At 40.0% G+C, this 17381-nt stretch overlaps 1 protein-coding gene and 1 non-coding gene across 2 annotated transcripts in view; both read right to left on the reverse strand.

Annotated features, from left to right (window-relative positions):
* Positions 1 to 1774: 1774 nt before the first annotated feature.
* The window catches only part of GNS (glucosamine (N-acetyl)-6-sulfatase), a 45403-nt gene continuing 29796 nt past the window's right edge, over positions 1775 to 17381 (reverse strand). Inside the window, exons 10-14 of the mRNA XM_090273557.1 lie at positions 13248 to 13349; positions 8346 to 8453; positions 7230 to 7340; positions 5690 to 5850; positions 1775 to 3450 (exon numbers count right to left, since the gene is read on the reverse strand). Coding sequence (XP_090129683.1) covers positions 3372 to 3450; positions 5690 to 5850; positions 7230 to 7340; positions 8346 to 8453; positions 13248 to 13349 — 561 coding nt within the window. The 3' untranslated portion in view covers positions 1775 to 3371. The remainder of the gene's footprint in view (positions 3451 to 5689; positions 5851 to 7229; positions 7341 to 8345; positions 8454 to 13247; positions 13350 to 17381) is intronic.
* On the reverse strand, positions 14190 to 14296 carry LOC150012084 (U6 spliceosomal RNA). Its single transcript, XR_016510872.1, has one exon. It is a non-coding gene; the product is annotated as a U6 spliceosomal RNA (small nuclear RNA).

Consider the following 17381-nt stretch of genomic DNA (forward strand, 5'->3'; position numbering starts at 1 on the left):
AATGGATCTGGTCTAGTCGGTACTTGACCTCGCTTTTTGAGGATGCAGGTAAACCTTCCCCTTTTTCTTGTTGATGGCTTCACACTGATACACCCAAATTGCCTGCTTTTCTGGTAGTCATCTGACAACTTTATGGGAGTCTCCTAACATCTTGTTTTTCTACTTGGCCTTCATGATTTTTAAGGTATGAGGCAACTTTCTAGGTCTGGGTTTGCAAATCATGTCCTACTTGTTTTTGTAAATAGTTTTGTTGGAATACAAACACTCATTGATATAATTATTGATTAGGGCTACTTTTGTGCTACAACAGCAGAATTAAGTGGTTACAACAGAGACAAGGCCCACAAGCCTAAAACATTAACTTTTCCTTTTAGAAAAGATTTTCAACTTCCATATGAAGTTATTTGGGGCAATGGACCACATGACTGGTCATCAAGGCAAAGCTCCTAGGAAGGTGAGCCTAGTTTAATTTAAAGCCAGCCAAGGTATGATTTTTCTCCAAGGCTATAAATGCATGAAGATTTATCAGGAAGGTTTCTCTGCATGGTGCTAAATTCGGGGACCTCAGGCAGCAGGGACCACGTGTAGGGGAACTTTCCAGGGATGGACAGACTGTAGCACCCAGCGCAGAAATTCCCAGTCTCCAGTACTATGTGAGTGATGGGAACATGAAACAGCATTAAGGAAGAAAGCACCTTGTCAAAATTACTACTTGTGGACTAAAACAAAGGACACATTTCCACTAGAACAGAAATAAATTTTAATTTGTTGAAAAGTGCAGCAGTGAACAGGGTCCTTTGAAGGGCACTTTCTAAGTCAAATGACTGAAATGTCATTGAACCAGGGCAGAATAACTTCTAGGAACAGATGATGCAAACAGAGAAATTCACAAAATTCAATGGGATGTAAATGGTGGTAAAACTAAAGAACCCAAACATTCCCATCTAATTCCACTGGTGGATCAGATGAAATACCCTTTGCTGTCTCATACTAAGGATGCTGGGACAATTCTTTTGTTAAAAAAGCACTAAGTTAAGGGACTTAGACACTTAAAAATAGGTTTAAGAACATTTTTTATAGATTAAGGTATAACTTCCATGGCTATCATTATTTTGTACAAAAACCCAAGTGTTGTCAGTTTGTATTGACAAAAAAATGTATTGGCCAAAAAAGAAAAAAAGTCAAAAAATGTATTTTGCAACAGCACCATTGGTCAAATTCAAAGACGTTCAAAAGGTATTTCATACTTGGTAACTGTATTTGAGGAAAAGCTTTGTAATAGATTTTTATAAGGCAAAAATTATTCATTACTAATGGGTATATAGTTCTCTACGCTGAAGAGGACCAAAAGATCAGACCTGGCCTTCTTAAAATGGAAAATAATCAAAGTTATGAGTATAAGTAAGAGGGAAACAAGGCAAGCCTCTTGCAGTGGGTCCCTCGTACACAAACCTCTTCAGAAGTTCAGTGCATTTCATAGTCTGCTAGACTATATAAGCTCTTAATGAAACATGACTTCAGCACAGATCCAGAATGAAGCCTTCCAAGGGAGAGTCAAGTTAGAGGCCATTCACCAGTTAGGCAGGAGCTGTACCAGCAGAGGGCCTCACTGCATCCCCATCGCCCCAACAGAAGTCTGCTGGTTGCAAGAGAAGTGTGACGGGGATGTGTCAGCATCTGACTTGTGGATCACTCTATGACTTTACCTGTTTCCAGAAACCAGCATCATCAAATGAATTAAATTAGTAAGATGACATCACAGTACAAGACCTGGTAAGAGTTGGTTTCTTTTTATTGGGCAATAACTATGGCATTGATTTGGAAGTTGACTCTGAGTAATGTTAAGAATCAGAAGTGTAGAATAAAGCTGATACCATGTTCAACATTGTACTTCACTTTTAGTTACAAATTTTTATAAATTCTTTCCCTAAAACATTCACAGCAGAGGTGTTCATTTCATTTGCCTACTTCACTTCTAAATACCATGAGGTAAAAGAATAAACCCTATGGCTATTAACCCACCATGGCTAGCTGGCATTCTAATAGAAAAGTTGCTTATGACCATGTCTTACAAAGCTAACATCAACTATTGCCTGAGTTGAACAGGTTAGAAACCACAGCTCTTCCTCCTTCCTTGCTGTCCCTCCACAAATTAGCCTTCTTGTGAAGAAAACGGTGGAAACAGGGTTGGTCTTTGAGCCAAGAAACATTAAAATATAGGTGTTCTAAATAGTGAGGAAACCTTAACAAGATCTGGTTTTGACAAGAATAGTGAATTGGGCCCAAATTACACAAGACTCCAAAAACTGAGAAGGTAGGGCGAAGGAGCTGATACTTTCATCAACTGTAAGACATTTTTGTATCTTAACAAATGAACAGAATGTCAGCAAAATGCAGAGTCAAAACAACTTCACATGTGGGACTGAAACCCAGACTCCCTGCTGTACAGGTACTTACTGCATCCCAACTAGAGCCCTTCAACCTGCCAACTAGAGAGCCTATCTGCAGAAGGCCCTCACACACTCAGCCTTCACCAACCCTTGTAAGTTCTTTTTCTCTGCTGAGCTACCTAAGCCACTTTATTTTCCAGGGCTCAGAGGGGACAGTATTGAGAGAAGAGACACTCCCCTCAACACCACTGCTGTTAACTGGCACTCCATGTGGTTAGCAGCCACCAGGAAACAGATGACTCTCGCTGTCAGCAGCCAGGTGGAATTGGCCTGTACCAAAGCCTGCTGTTCTCTTTCAGTGTAGTACCAGCCTAGACTTCCCCCCAAAGGAACAGCGCTTGGTTCACACGTTTTGAATTTGCGAGCTTATCACATTGTAATGGATACATTATTATAAACAACATAGTTCTGCTACTCTAAAAACAATGGTACTTGTTCTTAATCAGATTTAGCTCTGATAGTTATTCTTCAAGCCATGTGATATTAGTATTTTTTGATGGTGAAATGTTCAATCTGAAATGGTGTAAGATCCTTTGATTTTAGTTCGAGCTATAAATCAAAAACATTTTCGCCCTAAAGCATTGCCATTTATCTGAATATATTTATAAATCCAGGCTTGGACCATGTGGGAAATAGTCAAGAACTGTAGCCCCAGGACAGAAAGGGGGATGGTGAGAACAAAGACCTCGGGAGCAGTCGGATCAGCTGAACGAAGGGACCAGGGACAGCTGCTCTGACAAAAGGGCCGAGTTCACAGTTTAACACATTGCACAAGTTGATCAGCTGACTGGGTTGCTTTTTAAAACGATTTAAAATCAGTCCAGAAACTCTTCCAGGTGTGGTCTTGAAGACTAGCTACAGACACTTAACTACAATCACTTCATCAGAAAGAGGTGTGTGGGGACCCAACTGCAGAGGTGGCTACAGAAGATGCTTTGAAAACCTTCGAGTCCTGCCACCGCCGTAATTGTTGAACATGAGACGAGGGTCAAACCTGTATCTGGGGAAGAAAAATAAAAGGATGTCACATTAACTGTAGTTAGCCACCCAGTACTTCTTTCAGAATGTTGGGTGGAAAGGATGTCAGGAAGATATCAAAGGAACAATTAAACCACCAGAGGGGAACTCAGTGGTCAAGTTTGTGTACAAAACAGGAGTACTTAATATAAAGGCACTTCCATCGCAAGTCAGCCAGCAGAAAACAGTGCAGAGAGAGAGGAGGGGAGAAAAGAAGCAGAAGTCAGGGCATTAGGAAGGAGGCAAGATTTTTTTTTTTTGAGGGGGAGTGGTGATCTGTAAGGTATAAAGCAGCCTGATGGATGAATCTAACTCCTGCTGAAGGCCCTACCAGCCACTTCAAAGCCCTTCTTTTACAGTTAAGTCCCTGACTGCGGTGGGTAAGAGCACAGGTGTACCACAGACATGTGTTTAAATCTGGCTCATTAGGAGCTTAGGTAAGTCATTAACCCCACCGGCCACCAATAAAACAGTAAGGAAATTTATGTACAATGCCTGGCATGTAAAATAACTTATTTTACCACCCATGGAAAAGGTACAGTGAATGCCAAATGGTAACTTGAGCTGAGGCTTGGCAAACATAAAGAGACAAGTCTGTGAAACCTAGAAATAACACTGTATTTTAGTTTTTCTTGTACCTGCTATCTTTTGGGACAAATGAATTCTTACTATTTTAAAGCAGGGGCTGGCGAATTTTTTAAAGGGCCAGATAATAAATATTTTAAGACTTTGTGGGCCATACAGTTTCTGTCCCCACTACTCAATTTTACTGAAGTGTAAAAGCAGCCACACACAATATGTAGGTGAATGTATGTGGCTGTGTCCTCATGTGGGGGACGGACTGGGCCTCTGGGGATTCTACAGGCCTGAATGTTTAGTAGGAGAGAATAAGCTACGGCTAAGGAATTTTTAAAAAATGAATTCTAAAACTAGAATCCAGTTTCTCTACTCATTCACATACAGGGTTGGCTAAAAAGCTTGTTTTTTTCCTGTAAGATGGCTCTCATAGTGCTTAATTGTCTTTAACTTCATTTGAAACAATTTTGTTAGACTGTATTGTGATAGTTGTCAAAAAAACAACTTACCAAAATTGGTGAGTTTTCGTGTAGCCATTTTAATACTGAGGATGGAAGAAAAAAGGCAACTGAAATGCAGAAAGAGATTTGTGCAGTGTGTGGAGAAGGTGCTGTGACTGACTGAACGTGTCAGAAGTGGTCTCTGAAGTTTCATGCTGGAGAGTTCTCACTGGGACACGCTCCCCCACTGGGTAGACCAGCTGAAGCTGATAGCGATCAAATCGCAACATTAACTGAGAACAATCAACATTATACCAAGTGGGAGACAGCCGACAAATTCAAAATAGCCCAATCAATAGTTATTGGTGAAAATAAATGTCTTTTATTTTATGGAAAAAACTAAACAGACTTTTTGGCCAACTCAATACATTCCTCTAATTTGGACTGAAGAATCACTTCATATGAAGATGGCTAAATAACAACATTACTACTTTCCAATGACTTAGGACATTCTTCCTTCTGTCCTACAATGAGAGTATAGGGACAGAAATAATCTTTTCCCAGTGGAAGTTTAATTTTATAATTTTCAAAGATGACAGGTTGGCCACAGGCAGCTCAAATGCACAGTGTGCTGAGCCCAGTGTCGGTGGTGACAACTTACTGTCCCAGAGGAATAAGCAGGAGGAGCAGGGCTGACTGAGTAGGTGGTAAACATCTTTCTGACCTTTGTGTGCTGCAGCGGACTTACATATTTTAGCACCTGAGAGTTTACACCTTCTATTTATGATCTGTATTTAATACATTAAATTTCCTGGCAGGTATTCTCATTTCTGAGAAATGAAATAGAAGGCATATGCTCTTGGAATTGCTAGGAGACAGGGTAGCACATGGTCAGTTACTCTCAAGAAGCCCCTTGACAAGAACCATGGCCAGGAGGACGGCAGAAGAGCCCCAGTGGTGAGGAGTGGATCCATGCCTCTATCTAACTCAAGCACCAATCAGCACCAAAAACAGAAGTTTCCAAGAGCTTATTTTCCTAGCACAACAGGCGGATGCACTAAGACACGGTATTCCCACTTTAAGGCAGAAGAATGAGAAACACAGCATGGCTCAAAGCAAAAAGTACCCCTCAGGCTCCTCTTGCTTTTAAGAACAGCAGAACTGCTAGATAACTTGGTAAAGTCACTGAAGAAAACGGAAACTTACCCGGGGTCAAAAACCCCCGGAGTGCGACAGGTTGGTCCTGAACAGGACTGTAACATCATTAGCCGATAGTTCATCTTCCCTAAAAGCTCTGGGTCTATACTTTTAGCAATGTTGGTGATTTGGTGTGGGTCTGCAGTCAGGTTATAGACTTCTACGAACACCTACAGGAAATGAAAGGATGGAGGAAAGAAAAGAGCAAGGGGTTACATTTAAAGAAATACTCGTGAACTATTTCTAAATGGGGAGGGAGGGCGTAGACAACACCCAAGGCCCAGGAGAATATCATCTGGTCTCAAGATTCTCAAAGTAAAAAAAAAAAAAAAAAAATTCCTCCAAGAGCCCAAGGATATACATGACACAATGGAGTGTCTGTTCTGGGGCTTAAATTGCTCCAGTCTATGGCACACATGTTGGAAAGGGGCCTGTTTCCGGCAGAGTTGGGAGGGGCAGGTATTGCTTTCTATAATTAAAGCAGACAACAGAAGGCATGACCCTCAGATGGCAAGGTCTCAGAAACTACACTTAGTAATGAAGTTACTGAGTGGGAGTTGACATTTGAAGGTTTATTTTTGCCTTAGAATTGTAAGGACAGGAAAGTTCTCAAACCTGTGTTATAAAAATGTTACGTTTCCCTGTTTTAAGAAACAGTTTTGGACACACTGAAGGATACAATACTATTATTTCTAACATTAGACTTGTCTAATATCGCTGTTTCTCCCCAATCTGCATGTACTTTGTTCTTCAAATTGGAGTAAAGTGATAGATTAGGAAGATGGTAGGTAAATTCTGCCTATAATGGTTTCAAGTGGCTGCCCTTAGACTATCACTTATAAAGTAGTTAGCACACTGATAAAGATTATGGGGCAAGGGGAACAGAAATTGAGTTTGACGGAGCTCTCCTGCCTGCTGTCTGAAGTGTTTATGAGCTACAAGCAAATGGCGAGTGAGTCAGCTTGTGAGAAACATGATCACGATGCGCATTGGCTCCATATGGCGAAATGTGGGTTACCAGATGGGGCAGGTTAGCACCTGCTGAGAATAATATGAAACCACAAAGGACAGGAGTCCACGTGATCTTTCAGATAATCCACAATGATCTGTGCTGGCTGAGTGCCACCTTCCAAGAATGGTGCTTCTGGTCCTGCCTCTGACCCCCACTGCTAATCTTCGAGTAGCACTGGATTATGCTGTGACAGGGACAGAAGTTCTGAATAAGTTGAGGGTGTCTGACCCTTGGCCCAAACTAGTGGGGAAGCAAATGGACCAGGCATGCAGCATTCTGAAAACACGACCTGCCACATTTCAAATATATGTTTGGGTGGTGGTGGGAGTGGAGAAAACCTCATCCAGAAAGGTCACAGCAAAGTAAAGAATGGCCGTGGGGAATTCTATTTCCTTAGCTGAAGAAAACCTAAGTGGAAGTACAGGTAAGAAGCATCCTCCCTAGAGAGCATCCTTGGACCTGCTCTTCTGCCACCACGTCCAGCCGACAAAGTGCTTGCAACAGACGCAGGGTGGGGGAGGTGGCCAGGCATCTCACCTCCTGGTCATCAAACTCGCAATACTGTAAGTCCCACAGTGCTGACAGGGTCCTCACACAGGCATAGGTGTTGTTAAAAGCATCTTCACACACACAGTCTGGGAAACATTGCTGTAGGGATATTGCAAAAGTTAAGTGAAGACAGTTCTATAGTAACAACTGCTGACTGCCTACAGGAGCAACCAAATTGACAGAAATGAAGAAACCTTCCACAGAGAATCAACCAAGAATAGCTGAGAGGCTTTGTTCCTTACCGGGATGATGGCTAAGTGACTAAGGAACGTGGTTGTGGTGGTTCTGTTGCCATGCCCTACTTGCTTATCTCCTGATAAGGGTTAGTTGTAATAAGCCCCTGTAAAATGTATGGTTGGTAAGGAGAAGAAATCAATACTCAAATGAGTCACTATTTTAAGGTTTACTAGGAACTGCCATCCTAAATGGTTGGGAAAAAAATGCTAAAATGTACTTTGTAAAATCACCTGCAGGTAAGTTACTTATGAGTGTTCTTATCACCAAATAGGACTTAGAATTTTAACTTACTTAAGTCTTCCATACCAACTTTTGGTTGGTTCTTAACTGTATCATAACACCATGGTATTAGGGGAGTCAATTCCAAGTGGAAGCCTATTTTCCATTCTCCAAAGCGAGGCCAGCATAGCTGTAACCACCCCCACGGCCAGCATGGTGCCACCAATGCCAGACACTCATGATAGCAGTTACAGGTGGGAGCCCGATCTCTCTGCCGGGTGCCACTGAAGATACCCCTAATAAAAACCAGTACTGCTACTGGGAAGGGAGGGAAAACATGAAGGGGTATTGATTGATACGGTAAGAATATGGGCAGAAAGATATGTGTACTTGTTACAAATATTGGAAGAATTTGAGTGCATATTCTGACAATACATGGGCAATGTAATTTTCATGATTTTTTTTTTCATTTTCAGGATTATTGAATCACCTTTGTGCATCTACTAATCTTTCACAATCAAGTGACAAAGCCAAGAGACATGGAAGTAGGACTCAGATGAAAGGTTTCAATACTTGATACCTGTAAACTAATGCCTTGCTGTGCTGACAGTGAGAAAGCTGTCCAAGCCAACTCAAACTATTACTCACAGATACTCCAGGACTCAGGGAAGGACATGTTGGGTCAGTGACATTACGACCTTCTCCTTGATATTCCACCAGGACATCCGATCGCCAAGTCACATTACTGGCACCTCTCTAAAAAGAAGAGCAAAAGTGGTTCCTGTGAGGCATCTAGGCTGTGAAAAGGATCACAGAGTTATTCATCTACTGTGAAAGGGAACCCGGCAGTCAACAGTGGTTGGACTATTCAGTAACTAAAGGCAATGACTAAAATTTATGTGTATGAAGGCTACTGAGTACCATGCTTGGTACTTCTAGAGTCCTTGCAAGTGATGGTCAAATGCTTTGAGCATTTTATAGTTATTCCCCAAGATTACTTCTGTGAGGCAGGTCAGGAATGGAAACCAACAAAGTAGCTAATCAAGAGCCAGTCACATGCAGGGTGCTGGAAGTCCAGGCTAGAATAAACAATCCTGTCTATAAACGCTATGTAAGAACTATTCTAAGCTCATACTAAGAAATTTATAGCTTAATACACACAAGGACAAGAACTCACAAATATTAAAAGGACTGGGCTAATAAGGACTGTAATAGGTACTTCTTGATGGTCAGAATGCAGATACCATACATACATGAACTTGTGGGTAGGGAGAGAATTCCCTCCACACCCCTTTGGTTCTTATGGCTGGACTAATAAAAAAATAGTGAAACTGACATAAGACTAAGTTAATAAGAGAAAAACCAATTTAATATGTATGCACAGGATAATCACAAATATAATACTTAGCTCACAAAATGAGCCTCAAAGACATGACTGAACTAGGCACCCTTTTATATTTTTTAACAATAACTTTGTAAGAAACTGACAGGACAGATAAAGTTAGTGCTCATTAGAAAGGATTCTAAGCAACGTCTGGGTGTTCATTAGTGAGGAATCTAATGAAAGTTGGGGCCTGGGTAGTCTATTAGTGAAGGCAGTACAGGGCTTTCGACTGGATTCTTCTACAGGGCTTTCAACTGGATTCTTCTAACTCCAGTGATAAGGTTGTCTCTCAGGCCTCAGGAGCAGGGAGCGCAGCTATCACATGGTATCACATGGGAGATTTCATCTCCTGCTCTTGGGGCAGAGTGCTCAAGGTTTTCTTCTCACACTGGCAGTTTCTTAAGTAGCTTTAATTCAAAATAATATGCCACTGCAGGACATATTAGGGTGGCCTGCCCTGGCTCCTGAGAGTATAGAGTATAAGACCTGTCTGGAGAAAGTTAAAGGAAGTAAATGTCCCTCTAACTCATCTATAGATTCAATGCAATTCCAACCAAAAGCCCAACATGATTTTTTAGGCAACCTGAAAAGATGTTTTTAAAGTTTATATGGAAGAGAGATAGCTAGAATCCCTGTAAGAATAATGAGAAAGGTACACCCATACAAAGATTTAATTATATAGCTTTATTACAAGACAAAGTGATACTGGTACAGAGACAGATCTTTGGAACAGCAAAGACAATTGAATATTTGTAAAGAAAAAATTGAAATTGGATTCCTGACTTATACCATAGAAGAAAATCAATTCTAGACACAATGAAGATTTGAATGTAAGCACACAATTTTGAGGAGAAAATCCAAGAGAACTGTTTTCTAACCTCAAGGTTAGGAAGCATTTTTATAAACAGGACACAGAAGACACTAACCATAAACGAGATGATTTATACATTCAACTCCTGTGATGTCATACGTTAACGCAAGGAAAAGACAGGTCACTGACAGGGACAAAAACAGGCATTTCACAAGGGAAGCAGCACAAAAGGCGTAAATGAAAAATGATTCACCAATCAAAAAGAATATATGCAGCCCTGGCTGGTGTGGCTCAGTGGACTGAGCACCAGACTGTGAACCAAAAGGTTTCCAGTGTTGATTCCCAGTCAGGGCACAAGCCTGGGTTGCGGGTCAGGTCCCCAGCTGGGGGCGTGAGAAGAAACCAATCAACGTTTCCCTCTATTTCTCCCTCCCTTTCACTCCCTCTAAATATAAACAAAAATTTTAAAATATTGATGTTTTTCTCTCTAAAAACATCAAAAATCAATAAAAAAAAATGGAACCCTTGTATACTGCTGGTGGGAATACATAAAATGGTCTAGTTGCTTTAGAAACATTATGGCAGTTTCTCAAAAAGGGAAATAGGAAGCCACCATATGATCCAGCAATTCTCCTGGGTATATATACAAGAAACTGAAAAATTTGTCCACCAACAACTTGTACACAAATATTCCTAGTGGCATTATTAATAACAGCCCAAAGGGCAAGCAACCCAACTGTTCATCGACTGATGAATAAATAGATGTGGTATACATCTGTACAATGGAATATTTTTCAGCAATAAAAAGGAATGACGTACTGATATACGTTACAACGTGGATGACCCCTGAAAGTGAAAGAAGCCAGGCACAAGAGGCCACACGTTGTATGACTACACAAACTGTCCACAATAGACACATCTACAGGGACAGAAAATAGATTAGTGCTTGTCTGGCGCTGGGAGAGGGAGCAATGGAGAAGTGACTGCTAATGTTCTGGGGATGATGAAAATGTTCTAAAATTAGATTATGGTGTGGTTGCACCGCTATGAATATACCAAAAAAACCTGACTTACACACTTTAGATTAGTGAAATGTACAGTAAGTTAATTAAGCTGTAAAAAAATATTTATCTCATTAATACACAAAGAACTGCATAGTAGGACAAAATATGATTTTGGTCTTTTCACATACTAAATTGGCAAAAATTAAGTTGTCTGACAGTTTCATATAGAGCAAAGGGAACTGACACACACTGCTGGTGAGAATGTAAATTGACGACCATTTTGTAAAATAACTCAGTAATATTTGTAGAAATGAACATGGACAGTTTCTGTAACCTTGGTATGTAGACACGTGTTCACTGGGAAACATGTACAAGAATGCTATTGCAGCACTGTTCCTAAGACAAAACTGGAACAACACAAATGTCACTTGACTGACAAGAACAGAGATAATTAAGTGGTGAGTGACATATTCATACAATGAAATATTAGGTATGTGTGAACAACGTGCATTTGGAAACAATGCTGAATTTAATAAAGTTCCAAATGACATGCAGCAGGATGTCATTTTCGGAGGGCAAAGCAAAATAAAAACTAGGTATAAAAACTAGGTTGTTTAGGGATACATACATAATAAGCCTAAAAAATAAAAGCAAGAGAAGGATGACCATGAAATTCAGAAAGTGAGCCCACAGGTAGTGACCAGTAATGGGAATATTTCAGTTCTTAAATAGGATGATGGGTTCACAGTATTTCTTATATTTCGTAACTAATGTGAGTTACATATATTCTCTTGTAGAAATCATATACTACCTAATAATAAACTGTAACAGATTCAGACAAATCAATGAGTAAGATTCACCTATAATGAGTCACCATAAATGCTTAAAACATTTTAATACTGATCAGTGCAAACTTGTTTATGTTTAAATGTATTAAAATATATATTTTTGCCCTGGCTGGTGTGGCTTGGTGGATTTAGCACTGGCCTGCGAACCAAAAGGTAGCTGGTTCGATTCCCAGTCAGGGCACATGCCTGGGTTATAGGCCAGGTCCCCAGTTGGGAGCATGAGGTAACCGATGGATGTTTCTCTCACACATCGGTGTTTCTTTCCTTTTTTCTCCCTTCCCCTTTCTCTAAAAATCAATAAATAAAATCCATTTTTAATGAAGAAGAGATGCTGTTGTGAAACCTCCTTTTCTCCCTGTAGTACAGTGGTTCTCAACCTTCCTAATGCCGTGACCCTTTAATACAGTTCCTCATGTGGTGGTGACCCCCAACCATAAAATTATTTTTGTTGCTACTTCATAACTGTTATGAATCATAATGTAAATATCTGATATGCAGGGTGTATTTTCATTGTTACAAATTGAACATAACTAAAGCATAGTGATTAATCACAAAAACAATATGTAATTATATATGTGTTTTCTGATGGTCTTAGGTGACCCCTGTGAAAGGGTTGTTCGACCCCCAAAGGGGTCGCAACCCACAGGTTGAGAACCGTTGCTATAGTATGTGGTAGGCATCCTTCCAAGTCAGTGTATACAGATCTGTATCATTTAGTATTGGCTTATGGTGCAACAATTTAACCAATTCCCTACTGGATATTTAGATTTTCTGTTTTTTTCTGTTAATACTACATGTACATTTTTTATATTTAGCTCTGTATGGTGCCAGGAACATAGTAGGTACTCTTGAATGAATTTTGTTTTCTTAGAATAAATTCTCAGATGGAACTGCTTGATGTGTTTGTTCTGAAGTGGTATGTGTTGATAAATTGGCCTCCTGGTAGCTTATACTGACTACGCTTTTATGAAGACAGTCTTAGTAGTTTCCATTTCTCAGACCTCTGAAATAGTGGGTATCATTGCCAGTTCTGCAGGCAATAAAGGCCTCCTTTAGTTAAGCATTTCTTTGATCAGCATTGATGCAATCTTTTTGCATTGACTTTGGCCACTTCTAATTCCTCTGTGAGTTGATTAGTTACTTCTTTTGCCCATTTTTCTACTGGGATATTATTCTTTGCTTTCTAAGAGCTCACCTATTAGGACTGATTACCCTTTTTTACATATGTTACAAATATTTTCCCAATTTTGCACCTATCTTAATTTTGTTTACAATTTTTTGGGGGGAAGGGGGATGGGAAGTAGGGAGGATACAGAACTGTTTATACGTGGGTCAGTCATTCTTTTTTAAAGAAAACTCTGTCCTATCAGAGAGAGGAGAAAACCTATTCTCTCTACCCCCAATTTCATAGCTTTAAGATTTAAGTCTTAAAGACTAAATTTATATACAACCTGGAATTTATTTCAGTCTTGGCTCAGACCTGACTGAGGGTTTTATACTCACCAAAATGGGCAATAAAGACATCCCATCCATCTGTGTCTTATTCAGGCTGTAGCCAGCAATGTCCAAAATAGTAGGACCCAAGTCAATGTTGGCAACAAGCATCTATGAGAATGAGGAAAAGAAAAACGTTTTCCTTTTTTATCTATACTTCCCCACCCCATCCGACCCATGAGACAAATAACATTTATTACTATCTTCTGTATAGCCCATACTTACTCAGGTCTTACTGGTTCATATATTCAAATATAACTACAGTAATTTAAGAAAATAAAACAAAGCCTTATAAGGCTTCTAATATATGCCCCTGGGAAGTTATATATTTATTCATCCATACTGTTATTGGTCAAAACATTTTTAAAAACACTTTTGGGCCCTAGCTTTTGGGTGTGGCTCAGCGGATTGAGTGCCAGCCCATGAACCAAAAGGTCACCAGTTTGATTCCCAGTCAGGGCACATGCCTGGGTCACGGGCCAGGTCCCCAGCTGAGGGCGTGCAAGAGGCAACTGATCGATGTTTCTCTCACACACCAATGTTTTCTCTCTCTCTTTCTCCCTCTCTTCCCCTTGCTCTAAAAATAAATAAAATTTAATAAAGAAGCCTTTAGAGAATTAAAATAAACGTTCTTTTGGGATTGCCTAGAGTCTGTTATGAATCATGAGAAAAATGTTGGTTTATTTTATACAAAGTGTTCCAACTTGATTATTCTTACTAGTTTACTAAATTTAACTTCAAATGGACTCCTGACAATTTTGAAATCCTCAAAGGTTGAATGCTTACCACCAAGAGGATATTAGGCCTTTTTAAAATTTCACAAAGTGACAACAATACCAAAAACTGTTTCCAATAGGCTTTGAAGAATGCAGAAAACTTACTCCAACAATCCATCAGTAAGTTTCCTTAAAGAGCACGAAACCTAGATTTTTGTTTTGTTTTGTTTGTTTTTTAAATATGGAATGCTTCATGAATTTGCGTGTCATCCCTGCGCAGGGGCCATGCTAGTCTTCTCTGTATCGTTCCAATTTTAGCATATGTGCTGCCGAAGCGAGCACGAAACTTAGATGTTTTAAACAAACATTCTAAATATTAAAGATACTGCCCTGAATTTATACCTTTCCTTATTTTCTTGGTTTATTAGATGATTTTCCCTCTGTATACAACGCCTCTTCAGGACCTAAACCAACACAATCTAATAGAAACATAACAAAACCATATACATAATTTAAAATTATATAGCGACCACATTTAAGTAAAAGTCAAATTCATTGTATATATTTTATCTAATTCGATATATAAAAAATATTACTATTTCAACATGTAAGCAATACAAAAAATTAGTAAGATTTTATGTTTTTATTTTTGAACCTAGTCTGAAATCTGATATTTTAAAGTATAACGCACCTCAATTTGGACTATCTCATATGGTCTATTTTTGGCTCAACAACGTGGCTGGTGGCTATTATACAGTAGTGGACAATGCAGGCCTATACAGAACCTAAGCATACACCTAGAAGTCACTTTGGTCATAGGTTAGAAAAAGCTTTAGAGTGGTGACAACTAGGGGAAACAAGAGGGACTAATGTTTACTGAGCATCTACTCTATGCCAGTACTTGGCTTTTACCCTCATTTAACCCTCATCCCAATCCTGTGTTGCAGTATTGCCCCCATTTTACAGGTGAGGAAATGAAAGAGAAGTAACCGAAACAAAGTCAATAGCTGGTAACTGGAAATGCTATCACTTACTCAAAGGAAATAACAATCTTCAGAATTATTCAGAAAACTTACATCATCTGAGAGGAGGCCAAATGAAGATTTAAAAGAACAACTCCTCCTAACCATGGTACTTTTAATTTAAAAAAAAACCAAAAGTACAGGCAAGACAGGCAAGAAAACACCTTCAGATCATTGTTCATCAGGGGTCAGGCTTGCTGGTAGCTAGGAAGACAGATATATACATATCCTGGCTCTGAATCAATTAGTGTAACTACAGCTGTCAGATACGACCACTCAGTGGCAGGCAGCTCAAAAGAAAGGCAATCCACCTGTTACTGAGAAAAAAAAACCCACAGCAATGTCTCTAGGGATCATATGACACCTGAGTTAGAGACATCTTGCCTGGCTCCAAGTCCCCCTGGCAGACTGGGCAGCTTGGAATATGGTCAACAAGAGTGGGTATGACTATGAAAGAGATCATGTCAGGAAAGGAGAGAAAAGCAGAGACACGACCTCCAGGATCAGATCAAGGCAACAAGACCCTGACTTGGAACTAACAGATCTTCAGTGATGTCCAGAATATGCATGAAGCTAAGTCCACAGGTAGTACTAACATGCCAAGGCAGTTTTATAAGAAAAGAAACAGGGTTAAACACCAAAAGAGTAAAACCTACAGAGATATAAAATGGCCACTGCCAGTCCCACCAGGAATTAAGAGCCATCAGCTGTATGATGGGAGGTTCTCTTAACAGTGGTTTGCTCTATGAGGCGAAACGTTTATAAGTTCCAATACAAAGCAAATGGCCCTAAGATTCGGCACAAGTACCATATACACTGTCCAGGATTCTTTGTTCCCAGATAGCTACAATGCTCTCTCTCTTCCCTTCTAGCGTTTTGTTTGACTAACAAGAAGAGTCTCAAAATGAGCATGCTATGTCAGAAGATGGTAGATTTCTAGTGGATACTGAGTATGAGTAAAGAATTCACCTGAGAATTATATCTGTCTTCGGTATTTGTACAACCAAGAATTAGACAAAATACTATGGGTCTGTCATTGTAATGACTTCTAGAAACATTACTGTTTTAAGTTCCTAAAATGGTACAGGTGCTCCTCCACTTACAATGGGGTAACATCCTGATAAAACACATCATAAATTGAAGATATCATAAGTTGAAAATGCAATTAAGATGTCTAACCTACCAAACATCATAGCTTAGCCTAGCTGATTTCTATTGAATGCGTATTGCTTTTGCACCATCACAGAGTGAAAAAAAATTGTAAGTCAGGACATTGTAAGTTGGGGACTACCTGTACTACTTTTTTTATTACTATGTATAAACTCAAAGATTCACTTATGGATTTAACCAAAAAAGCTTGGACAAGACCAAAAGTAGATTATTTCATAAATCATAGTCTCACAGTTTGAGAATGTTTTTGGGATTTAAATATACAGACACTGCAATCAAATAAAAGCCCCTAGAAGACTCAGAAATAAGGGGTATCATGCCTTGAGACTGCTTATATGTTAGCTTTGGAAGAATGGCAGTGCTGCAGAATCAATGAAAATAGTAAGAGGGCCCTGTCTGGTGTGGTTCAGTGGATTGAGTGCTGGCCTGCGAACCAAAGGGTCGCCGGTTTGATTCCCAGTCAGGGCACATGCCTGGGTTGCAGGCCAGGTCCCCAGCTGCGGGCATGTGAAAGACAACCACACATTGAGGTTTCTCTCCCTCTCTTTCTCCCTCCCTCCCTCATCTCTCTAAAAATAAATAAAAATCTTAACCAAAAAAAAAAAAAAAGAGGGCCCTCAGAGGATACAACAGGTTTCCTGACATTTAAGAATTCATGTCGGGCTATCAAAGCAAAGACTCAAAGCACGCCAGAGAGCACCCAAACCCACTTAATGGAAAGTACTGGAACTGCACAAGCAGACAGCTCCCCACATTGTGGGCTGCTTCACTGGATGTGCCCCTCAGCACCAGCTAACAAGGAAGAAGCCCCTAGTTGCACTCAGCATCCTCCCAATTTCACAGAGGGAAACCAATGCTTATTTTGTCCAAAGTCATAAAGCCAGTACGTGGTCATCCTGACTCCCAGTTCAGTTCTATTTCTCCTGGGTCATCCTGTGTCGTGTTAGTTTTCCGACTAACCTTTTCCTGTCTTAAAATCCCTTTGAAGAAAATCTACCACCAAGCTAGATTAACTTCTAGCAAGAGGAGAAAAACTTCAACAGACTGTCTTGGACAACCACACATCCCGCCTTGCTCTCCTAAACAGCTAACACAAAGCTAAAACCACTGGTCGAACGTGCCCTGTTTTCGCCATCAGGCTGTTGACAGCTCAGCTCATTACGCCCAACTCACAGCCCTGTGCACTCACGCAGAACAAGTGGCACTGAGACACCGTGCTGCCAGCACACGATGAA

The sequence above is a fragment of the Furipterus horrens genome, unplaced genomic scaffold (assembly GCF_987537825.1).
Source record: "Furipterus horrens unplaced genomic scaffold, mFurHor1.1.pri manual_scaffold_4, whole genome shotgun sequence".
Classification (NCBI taxonomy): domain Eukaryota; kingdom Metazoa; phylum Chordata; class Mammalia; order Chiroptera; family Furipteridae; genus Furipterus; species Furipterus horrens.